At 30.7% G+C, this 12,796-nt stretch overlaps 1 protein-coding gene across 1 annotated transcript in view; it reads left to right on the top strand.

Annotated features, from left to right (window-relative positions):
• The window catches only part of LOC148281291 (zonadhesin-like), a 39,335-nt gene extending 33,797 nt beyond the window's left edge, over positions 1-5,538 (top strand). The window contains exons 12-14 of the mRNA XM_088226928.1: positions 7-180; positions 1,380-1,592; positions 4,742-5,538. Coding sequence (XP_088083054.1) covers positions 7-180; positions 1,380-1,592; positions 4,742-4,941 — 587 coding nt within the window. The 3' untranslated portion in view covers positions 4,942-5,538. The remainder of the gene's footprint in view (positions 1-6; positions 181-1,379; positions 1,593-4,741) is intronic.
• Positions 5,539-12,796: the final 7,258 nt, after the last annotated feature.

A 12,796-nucleotide genomic window follows, 5' to 3' on the forward strand; every position in this document is an offset into this window, starting at 1 on the left:
TTACAGCCAAGAAATGTACAAAACCTAATCAGGTATATAACAATTGTGGCACAAAATGTCCCGCGACCTGTGGAAATAGAAATCCAATTTGCACCGAAGAATGTGTTCCAGGATGCTTCTGTAAAGCTGGTTATATTCTTAAAGCAGAAAATGGAGAATGCATCCCCTTGGACCAGTGTCGTAAGTAGATATTTTATATATATTACATTATAAAGGGTTCATTTCCGGTGAGACCACAAACAATGAAGTTGATTTTGCTCAAGCCTGGGTGTTTTGTGCTGTAATTCATGATTTTAATTAAGCCTCCCGGTCTTTTGTGGTGAAAAAAATATGTATTATTAATAAATAACCTTTTTATAGGGTTAACATATAATAATAAAGGTACCTACGTACATGAAAACACTTTTTCATTTTATTAGAAATTTGCAACAACACAATGTTATGAATTTGAAAACACTATGGCATGTTAAGAAACCTAGCTCTGGCGTCCAACTCTAAAGCGTCAAAGTGGTTTAATTGTTTACAGTAATAAATAAAAATAAAAAATGACTCCACATTTTCGCGGTTTTAAGTTAAATACACAGATATATACATATTATGTAAAATTTATTTGATTAATTGAGACCCTAGTGTCAAACTTACGGAAAAATTCATTACATAGCATCATTGTCAGCATTATGCTCGTATACCGATTTTCTTGAAATATTAATTAGTCAATACTCAGGGCCGTCTTCTCCGTAATGGCACGCAGAGCACGAGCTCAGGCTCCCGGCCTGATGGGGGCTTCGAAATGTCAAGACAAAAAAACAGTTTTTTTTTTACTTTTTAAAAGCGTCCTTGGGCGCATAGAGTTTAAAGTTCAGCCCTGTTAATACCTATGACTTTTGCTAAAATATTATTTTCTTTTGTGGCTCTAAAAATGTTCAATGTCCGGGATGAACATATTAAGTTCTCAAAAACAAAACCTCTTTTGGGACAAATATTAATTTTAAATTAGATTTTATTCTAGGGAAGAAACTATTGCAGGAGACTGCGGCAAAATATTGCAAAAATTAATTAATCAGTTATTATTATATTCAGATAATGATATGAAATTCAAATAAGTGGTTTAATTCTTATTTTTACATTTAAATATAACATGGTTTGTATATTTCCACTTTCCGTCATATTGTATTCCGACTCAAAACAGGGGTTTCGGTCTCATGGAGTTTGGGATACGTTACTATTTTATGTAATATGTAATATGCTTTTGTGATACATAAATAAAAAATAAAAAGGAAAAAAAAAATGCTAAAAGATTTATTTATCACTGGAAAAGAAAAATACAAATTGAATTATGACGACTCCATATTTTTCAATAAAATATTTGACGATTTTAGCTAAAACTTTACCCCCACGGAAGTGCGGAGTAAACGAAATATTCAACCCATGTCCGTCGCCTTGTCCACCAGAGCGATCATGTTCTAGTGTGTTCTCTGGATTGGAGCCCCTTTGTCCTGTTCAATTAAATCCAAGTGTTTGCAATCCAAGCTGCTTGTGTAAATCGGGATATGTAAGGAACAATCAGAAGATTTGCGTGCTGCCGGAAAAATGTAAGAAATTCATTAATGCTCTTAATAATTTATATTTATCGATATTTTTATCGACCATAGTAGTTGAGATTGTTTAGTTAACTTTATCTATATAACAAGTTGCAAGTTCAAAAGGTGAAAAGTAAAACGTTATTCCCGTTCTGTACAGAACAAGTACACGAGTTATAGATACAGTCCATTGAGCAATCATTTAGTAATAAATGGGGGTTCTAACTACTAATATAAAATTATAAATAAAAAATAAAATAACTTTGTTTTTACCCACAATTTTTTTTTTTTCACCGACTGGTTTCAAAGCAAACAAGCTTTTTGTCAAGGGTTACGTAATTAATGAATTTTTTCCTATTTTACTTTTTTCATGTTTACTAAATACTACACGTGGAGCCAATAAATCAAGTCTTTTCCCTAAAAGGGTGGTAATTTGAATATTTTCGAAACTAGACAGAAGTGGGTTGAAAGATATATTGTTTGTTTGGTTATTTATTGTTTTTTTCTTATTATGAATTGCTTTTTTGATTTGTAAGATTTCTTAGTTGTAAAATTTTAATATTTTATTTTTAATATGAAGAACTTTTAATCCAGTATCTTTATTGAAGTTATGATTATTTTCTGATTAGTTTCATAATATGAAAAAATAAATTAATAACCAAATAAAACAATTTTTCTTTTGGTCCACTCCTGTCTAGTTTCAAAAATATTTATATCAAATTACCACCCTTTTAGGAAAAAAAGACTTAATTTTTTTTTCTTTTATTAGGGCCTACTACCAAAACTTGATAACATCGACCAAAAAACTAGTTACATTTATAAACATAAGAAAAACATAAACAGACAGGAATAACAATATAGATACAAACAAAAGACAAGAAAAATATAAAGAAAAGACAAAGTACAAGAATAACATCAAAATACAAATTGTAATAATAAACACATATCCAAACCAATAAAAATTTCAACATAAATTGAAATAGGCACTAACAGAAAAACCCACCAAAACCTGATAGTGCCTATTTAACAGAAAATAGAAACTTACAGTAAAATTAGAAAGAAGATAGAACTTAATAACTAGAAAAATTACAACAAAATAATCAAAATAATAACAAACTTAATCTTATTTTAATGATAAATTATAACTATTAAAATTAAAATTAAAAATTAATCGTCGGAAGTAATAATGACAAAATATTTTACATAAACCTAAAAATGTAAGGTAAATTTATTGTAAAAAATAAAGAATTAATTTAAACACAATTATTTCAATGACACAATTATTACAAATAATAATAGGGAACAGTTTGAACTTAAAAAATATATAAACAAAATTGATCAATAAACAATTTGTACAAGAAAAAAATTGAGATAAATGAATTGGAAAGGTTATAAAAAACATAAGTAAAATATCAAATATTTTTTTCCTCCCAGTCATTAAAGGACATGTAAAAAAATGTGATTAAGATCTCCAATGCCTCCACATTCGCAGGCATTGGAGTCAAAATTTTATTTTTAAAAAGATGGGACGGAGTGCAACAGTGGCCAGATCTGATACGGCAAAAAGTTACAATCCTAGACCTATTGAGTTTACACGCGCTATTGTATCAAGGTTTAGAGGGAATATCAGGCTGGATATTACTATAAAAAAATCCCTTTGACAATTTAGAAAAATTGATTTATTGACTTGATTTATTGGCTCCACGTGTAGTATTTAGTAAACATAAAAAAAAAATAGGAATGAATTCATTAGTTACGTAAACCTTGACGAAGAAGCTTGTTTGCTTTAGCATCGGTAAAAATACAAATAATAAAAATAGTGATTGAAAACAAACTTGTTTTATTCATTTTATTAGAAACACAAAGTTAGTGCTTCAAATATAAAATTTATATTATAAAATTCCTGACAACTGAGGATAAAAATCGAAAATTGTATCAATAATTGAAAAAATAAAATAAATTAAAAAGCAAAAAAAATATTAACACAAATAAACTAACCAACAAGCCTCCACGCCATTTACCTGTACGGGTTAGCAGCGACGATAGAATGTTATATCACTTTGTCTGCATACAACAGGCCTTGAATTTATGTTTATCAAATGATACTCATTTCTCTTTTTACATATAAATTTGTTTGACCAACAATATTTTGAGTGTGTCCAAACATACAAAAATTAAACTAACTGGACCAAGAAGCAAAATAAAAATTGAAAAGTATTTTTAGGCGTTGCTTAGTACGTGAAACAATTCGACCTAATGAATCTCACCCATATCAATAAAGGTTGAAAGAATTGATGAAATGTGAATTTTCAAACACAACCAGAATGGTGAATGTTACATAGTGTAATGTGGCGACTTTAGCTATTCACAAACAAGTCATAAATCTTGTAAATGCAAAGACTTCAATATTTTTTTGTCAAAAAGTTTTCCATCTGTATTTTGAGGAGTTTGTGGTCTTGTTGGTAGTGTCGTGAACTTTAGATCAGAAGGTCCAATTCAAACCCCGCTCTAACACTACAAACTTCCTATTTCCCATCACGATTATTAATGGCGAAAAGAAAATGATCCTAAATCGGAATGTTTAAGTATATCGAAAGAACGCTTACATTTCTGCCGTCATACGGAGAAAAACGATAACAACGGGTTTTGTCAAGATGAACTGAGAATAGATCTGGAACCAGCAAGAAAAAAATAATGTTTTTACATCTACAAAGTCCAAATCTGTTTTTTTTTATGTCATGTAAAAATACCTTCAGGTAAAACGGTGCGATATCCCTGAATATATTCCGCAACTAGGCCGACTTCATATATATTTTTTACAAAAATTAATGGAAAAAACTCGTTAAAAATGTAATTATAAAAATAGTGTTTTCAAAAATAAAACTATTGAAAATAACACATTTGGATTTCGTTTCATGAATACAAATGTTTATCTTTAATTGCTGTGTTAGATAATAAATAACCTGTCCATATAGCTATGGCAAAAGAAGATCTTCGCTCTCGACAAAACGTTAATTTCTTCAGAATTTACTTCGACGAAGTTAAAGTTCTTCTTCAATTAAAAAAAATATTTGAACTTGATAAAAAAAACACTTTTCAATTACACGAACAATCACAGAAAATTAAGAGATTTTTACCTTTATTTAACCTTTGTCTTGCAGGTTGTACGGATCCTAATTCTGAATTAGTTGACAACGCCAACTGTTGTCCTGGGGGAAATTGCGCAAACCCTGAATTTACACTGTGCAAAAGGTTATGTCCAGCAAAAGGTTGTCAGTGTAAAAAGGGTTTCCTGAAAAAGTCCGATGAAGACCCTAAATGTGTTCTCGTTAAAGATTGTAGTAAATTTACTTTTCCCTAAATATTAATGAACGTATTTATTAATTTGATAATCCTTTTTGTACATAACGATTTATTAAATAGACGCGATATACGCGTGTGATAGTTAGCATATTATTTGGTGGATAATTGCCTTTCTTGCCTTAGTTACAGTCTTCTGTCATGGTCAGACGTGACAGTACAAATTATAATGCCGCCACGTATGATGTAAAAATGATGAATTGAAATAGTTAATATAATTATGTGCATTCATTTGAAAATTTTAAAATTGAATTAAACGTTTTTTAATGCGTTTTTCACAATAAACATATTTCTCATCTATTGATGTGTTTAACGAAAGTATTTTTATCAATAAAATTTTATGTAAAAGCTCTATATACCCACCCATAACCAGCTGTAATTCATAAATATGTATATTTACCAATACACATTAAATATATTTACCAAATACACAAGTAAATACTTTAACCAATTTTTCATCAGTTTGATTATCAGTAGACTAAAAGATATTGTTTTAATCAATAAGTCTGCCAAAAGGCATATTTACATAAAGTTTAAATAAGGTAATATTAAAGTAAATGAATAATTACACTGACGTGACGGCTGCCAGGATTAAAAAGAGTAATTGGATATTTTTTTTGTAGCGACTATACAAATACCGTATCTATTTGTTAAAAGTTAGTGATGGTTTTAACATAATTAGGTTTATTTCTTTAAACGTGTTAACTGATAATTTACAATAAAAAAAAATTAACACAACAATAAAACAGTTTGTAACAATTTCGCTTTTAATTTATTGACCAATTAATCCTTTCGCTCTAGATGAGCATCTTTAGACTGGTAAGTGTAAAGTTTTTTAGCATTTTAATAAAATAAAGAAACCCAACCAAAAGGTATTCACAATGCTACCGCCTCACACCCTCACACCCACCCTCCCACCCTCACACATTTACGCACACAATTTACACACATCACTATTTTTGTAACTTTTTTGTATTTTTTTCTTAACTTAACTGGAATTTACAATTGTATTTCTGCGGAACACTTTACTGGCTTTATTATAAGCTTTTATTACTGAATTTAATATTTCTATATTGTAATGCTGTGGTTCTTTTATAAAGTACATAAACAAGAAAAAATATCAATCAATATCATTATCAATGGAAAATAAACATTAAGGATGAAAACGATATTATTATAAAATATGATACATCAATTGTAGGTTCAATTATTATAAGTAAAACACAATTTTTAAAGAAAGTGGTTCAATATATAAAAAAAAACAATCATAAATATATTTATTAAATTAATTATTTATTCCAAAGAAATAAAAATAAGAAAGTATGAAAAATATTTTTATTTTGATTAATTAGGTTTTGAAGGACATTATTTTTTGATTAATAATATTGTAGAGTCAGCTTAAATCTTTCATGAACTTTGCAAAAAAAATAAAAAAATATTTCAAGTAGTAAAAGTAAGGGTTATCTGTAGAGCCCTTAAAAGGCACAGCAGATAGAACAAATACCATGCTAGAATGAATCTTTCCGAAACTTCTAGATGGTAGTTTTGCAGTGCAGATGAAGAGACAACAATACACGTTCTATTTGAATGTGATGCTTCGCATCATAAAAGGAGCCTCATCCTCAGGGGACCACTATTTAAACCTGAGGATGTTAAAGAGCTCGTCTCCTACGTAATAGCCCGATACTTTACGGATCTGGGCTTTGAGGGGGAGATTTAGCAAAATGTAAACTCTCGCCTTTAACACAGTAGCCAGGCTCTTTATTTAACTGGGCTTGGAGTCTGAGAACTATTCACGGAAACCCGTCACAACAGATCTTCACAGGTCGCAGTGACGTCAGAAGACCCCCACCACTAAGAATGAGAAGAACATTGTAACACTATATTTATTACTGTAGGGTTTATCTTGAAATTTCAGTTAATTGGTTTCAAAGAATAAAAATAAAGTGATATAGGCGCTCGAAAAAATCATTGAGATACGTAAGTTTTCTTCTAAGAAAAGGAAACAAAAGTTATTAAATGGCATTCATAACCTAACAGCAAAATGAAGATTTATGGCTGTGTACTTCTGGGAGTTGGACATACATGCACAATTTAATGTAGTAAGCATTTTGACGAAGAGACTGGCACGAGACGAAATTGGTTAACATATTATAGTCAATAAATGTAAATTACGTCAATAATAAATTGAAATTATTAACCACAAAATAATTAATTATATTTTTTTACATTTTTTTTGCACCACAACAGGCCAGAAGGCCTTATTATAGTGGTGAATTACATAACAGAATACCCATACTTGAGGAAAATCACATTTATTTTTTGTGTTCTCATCGGGAATCAAACCCGGAACCTTCCGTGTGTGAGTCAAGCATCTTGACCACTACACCATGGAAACCGCCTTTTTAATTCTTTTTAGATCCTCAAATCTTTGTGATATGGCTTTTTTAAAAACCAACAAAACATTGTTGACATATTTAAATACTTTTTAAGGATGTTTAAAAAAAACGAAATTGATATTAGTTAGTCTGATTGTGGACTCATTAACTTGGAACCTATGTTGATTTAAAAGGAACAGAGATTTTCGTATGTTCAAGACTACTACTAAACTTTAAAAAAATTATAATTGTATTGACACAAACTGCATTCAATTCAAGGTACCTCTTGAAATTCAGGCTTTGCTATCAAAGACTTTTAAAGATTTTGTCAAGCACAGACTGTTAGGAAGGAGCTACTATAGAGTCAAAGAATATTTGCAGGACAAGACAGCTTGGCATTAGATTCCTGTTAATTGATTTTAGTTTGTTGATTTAAATTGAGTTGTTGATTTAAATTTATTAGTTTGGCGAGTTTAATTTACTAATTGTTGAATTGTATTACACAGTTGTAATTTATTGATGTTTATAAGTGATTTAGTGAATCCTTTGTAAAGAATGTACTTAACTAAATTAAAACTAAACCAAACCATGACTTTATTTAAGTATTGATGTAATAATAAATAAAACATTATTAGTTAAGAGTCATTGCTAAAATATTTTCTCATTTCATTTTTAAACGTCTTTATAGCTCTAAACATTAATAATATATGCGATTTGCCCCTTTACGTAAAAATAGATACTTTTTATTTATGTTCTTTGTTCGACGGCCATTTTCACATTGGTTTAAATTCTCTCGGGAAATCAAAAACACTTCTAAAAAAGAAATATATTGTATTTTTATTTCATTCTAATTTGATTTTACCTCCGAATATAACATTTTGAATCGTTCTATGAAATATTCTAGAAATACCTACATAACTTATATCCCAGTGGTGTATACTGCCCTCAAAAACTTAAGGGTAGCTATTTGCAAAAGTCATATTTTGAGAAATTAAACATTTTAGCATTTATTAACTTTATGAAAATTAAATAAAATAAAAATATTAATAATCTCAAGTAAAAACACTATATGTCAATCGTTTTAAAGCATAAAACCGGTATGTGTCATATATACACAGTGTTTTTACTTGTGAATCACTAGATACTGTGTTAAAAAAAAAAAAATTATGTCGTTTTTCGTAATTAAATATTTTTTTTAGTGCTTTTTGCTTGTACTATTACGGGGAGGCATAGAAAATGGATTGTCACAAACGTATATCCTGGCATACAATCCTTGTTTCTCCCGGGTTCATGCATCTTGTCATACAAGCCCTTCGGTTCTGCCTACTTTTGACATGACCAGATTTAAGATTTTGGTTTATCTGATCATGCCACGTCTTTCTTGGTCTTTCACGTTACCTTTAATTCTCACCATGTATACCTGTTTTACCATTTTTTTTCTCATTCATTCATTCTACACGACCATACCATTTTCGAGACCCTTTCTAAATCCAATTAATCACTTTTTGCTTTATATAAAATTTTCCCAAATTTCTAATAAAACATTATCTTTTGTCTTGGTCATTAGACATATGAAAAATATGATCAGTCTTACGTTTCATGTGACAGTCCAGGCTCAGTGAAATATTAAAGTGTGACCCACTTCTCAAACTTATACTTTGTGTCGACCTTGGTAGGAATCGAACCCGGTGCCTCATTTCCGGTAGGCGGACGCACCAACCACATCACGCGGAAAACCCTCTACTCGATTTCCCTTTTCAGGATTTTTACCCGAAAGTAAAACACTTACTTGCTCAGGATTCTGGTTCAATTTCACACACACAGATATGTTTATATTTTTTATCCACCCAGACACAGAAAAAACCTATTTTGAAATCGAGACATACCTATTTTAAAATCTATGTAGGTATACAAGCATTATCATAAAAAAGGGTTTTACCCATTGCAAATACTGGATGCAAGGTAGCTTTGTGTTTCAAACATTATTCCATGCAATTATGAAATGAATCGGGTTGTGGTCCCGTGGCTAGTGTCTCGGACTCACGGATCAATGGTCCGTGGTTCGAATCCCACTCTACCCCAACTTGATTGCTATTTTCTAATAGTGAGTTATTTACAACTTGCTGAAAATGAACGCAAATATTTCTTTTTCTTTAAAAAAAATAAAATAAAAGTAAGTGAAATATATATAGAGGCGTTCGATTGTGACTGGTAGGACATTTGACTTCAGAAATTGACAGACGCTGGGTGGTTGTAACTATGTCATCAAAATTCGAAAAGTAGTAAATTTTACGCTAGTCTATTAACTATTTTATTATCTCGCTTTCAAGCAAAGGCCAAAATGCCGATGTGTTCTGTGTATTATTTAAATAAATTTGACTGGTGGGATATTGGAAAATCCCACTCTCTGCCTTTGTGAATTTGAAGGAAAATTTGAGCCAAACTACCTAATACTAATCAGAGATTTTTTTGTATTGTAAAGTATTTGATATTAAACACATCTGTTTTAGTAAAAATAAAGTCTAATAACAGTTATAAAAAATAAAAAAATTGTGACCGGTGGTACAGGACTTCATGACAAGTGGGATTTCTGAATAAACAAACAAACAAACCATAACGCCGTTTTGCCGTAGGGGTAGACAGATCTATCTTGGCATTCAGACCTCGCCTCCTCTACATTCATACATCTTCTCATGCACGCACGCCGATTATTCCTACTTTTGACATGTTCATCTTCAAGTATTTCATGGACTTGATCGTGCCATGTCTTTCTCGGTCTTCCTCGTTTTCTGCATCCATCAAAATTTGCATCGTATATCCTTTTGGCCGTTCTTTCGCTGTCCATTTGCTCTACATGTTCAAACCAACGCAGCACCCCTTTCTTGATTCTGTCAATAATGCATGTCTCAGCCATACACACTTCACGGATCTCGACATTTGTGCACCTACCATACATCGTTTAACCACACATTCGCCTGAGGGATCGCATATCTAAATAATGAATATGTTTGAAATAATAGTTAACATAAACAAAATTCCATTATTTTTTATTTCGATAAATATTTTTGTACATGTTTATAAAATAAAAACGTTAAACTACATATATATTATTAGATGGAAATGGAAATTCAAAATTTACGACATTTTTCCCACTTTGTATGGAATGCCCCCCCATAGTGGACAACAAAGAGAAAAGCCAAGTGACTGCAGCTAGAAAAAAGTAAAGCCACGCCGATATTGAGTTTATTTTTCTTTTAACTTTAATATATTTATCGTTTCAAAAAGGGTTATAAATGTATGAAAAGATGCCTGAATGTATAAAGAATAAAAATAGTTTGAATGAATTTTAAAAAAAAGTAAGTACTGAATTTACATTTCTTATACTGGCAACTCACGTAAGACTGTAAATATTCCGTTCCTACCCGAATCTTTCCTTTTTCAAATTGCTTTGATTCTACCGTCTTTTGAGAACGTCACATGAAAAGTGTTTTTCTGATAAATCCTTATCATATCCTGCATCTTCACACTTCAAAGTCTTATTAGTGTTACATAAACAGCCTAAAGTAAACATCTCATTATCTACATCTACATAATGCGGTATTCGTACAATAGCAAAAAAGAAGTCCTTCGTAAAAGAAACAATCGGAAAAGCTTAAAAGTGAGTAGACCTTTTCCACACAGTCCACAAAATTATAATTCCTGCTGTTGTCAGTGTACAATGCCTGAAAGTATTCAGTTGACCATACAGTTATGTTTACTGTAAAATGATGTAAACATATGTATATGCAGTTAAAGGAATAGTAAATATTAGTTTATATACTAATTGAAATATAAGCAAACCAAAGAAAAAAACAAAAACAATAATATAATTATATTAATATTTTTAAATAGTAAAGTTTCTTTAACAATGATACTACAAAGCTCTTTAATAAACTTTTCAGGAGCATTCAGGGAACGAGTGAATTGATTTGTCAATTATAATAATATGTCTAGATTACTCTAATGGAATAAACGCAATTATCTTACTGTAATAGAATCTACGCAATGGAATATACGAATTGTCAATTATAATAATGTCTAGAATACTGTAATGGAATATACGCAAATCTCCCAAAATATCAAACTTATAGACTTCAATCTGTTTTCAATGCATCAGCAAGGCTTATTACGGGAGTAGAAAAATATTCTCACATCTCACATCTTTGAGATTTGCACTGGTTAAAAAGCTCAGAGAGAATAAAATACAAGTTTTGCTGGACAGTATTCAAATCCCTTTATGAAATGGCTCCAAAATACCTATCGGACCTTTGTATTAGGGAAAATACATGTCAAGAAAATCCACTCTTAGGTCAGCATTTGATTCAGGAAGAGAAAAAGTTGTCGAAATCCGGCGCTCCCCAAACACTAGATTTGGAGATCGTGCTTTTGCCGCCGCCGGCCCCTCTGCCTGGAACCAATTGCCTACAAACTTACGAATCATCGACAGTTCCAGTCAGTTCAGATCCCAACTAAAATCCCACTTCTTAGACTATCATACCCTCAATTTTAAATCTGGAACTATAATATATCACTATAGTTTAGTTAGAATGTAAGTTTAGGTAAACAATTGTAAACCACCCTTGAGGCGATTTTTCACAAAAATGGCGCTACATAAATCAGCCAAATATTATTATTATTAATATTATATCCTGTGATCAATTTTTGGGTGTAAATTTTTGGCAACAGCTAGGTAAAACATTTTTGGGAAAAATATATAGAAGTCTAGGCATTTACAAGGCTTATGACCTGTTATTAGCCGGTTTAAGAGACCACTTTGCACATTGTGTAAAGTGGCCACTTAAACTACTCAATGACAGGCCATAAGCCGTGTAAATGCCAAGACTTCTATATTTCTTTCTCGAAAATGTTTTTCCCCTCTGTTGCAACAAAAATGGATCTAAATAACTCCCAAGGGAGGAAATCCAACCTGCCTCCATACATGTGGACACACTCAAAACATTGTTGAATTCTTGCGTCATTTATTTTCTTCTGAGATTATATTTGCTAGGAAAATACTTTTTATACATACTCGTACGTATATAAAAATTATTGCAATGAAAATTTGAGCGTGCACAAATTTTCATGGGACCTTAGATCGGTAAATATTTCAATGGAGGAACCTTTTCAAAAAAGAAAAGGAAAAGTTGATCACATAAATCTACATTTATTTTGTATTTTTTTAAAAGATAAGATCATTCTTTTCTACCCATTTTTGTGACAATTCTTTACATGTCAACATCTTAAACATACATTTTTAAAGCTAACCTTTTCTTCTAAAACTTTAACATGGCAAATGTTATCTTTAAATTTTACCCTACTGAAAACATGTTCACCTTTAAGAAAGGTTTTGCTAAACAAAATTATATATTTCGTCTCCAAAAATAAATTCAAATATTGAATTTCTGGCAGCACTCAACATTCTCATTAATAACGCGTAGT

Source organism: Micrasema longulum, unplaced genomic scaffold, assembly GCF_059751315.1.
Source record: "Micrasema longulum isolate JH-2025_06_02 unplaced genomic scaffold, ASM5975131v1 h1tg000480l, whole genome shotgun sequence".
NCBI classification, from domain to species: Eukaryota; Metazoa; Arthropoda; class Insecta; order Trichoptera; family Brachycentridae; genus Micrasema; species Micrasema longulum.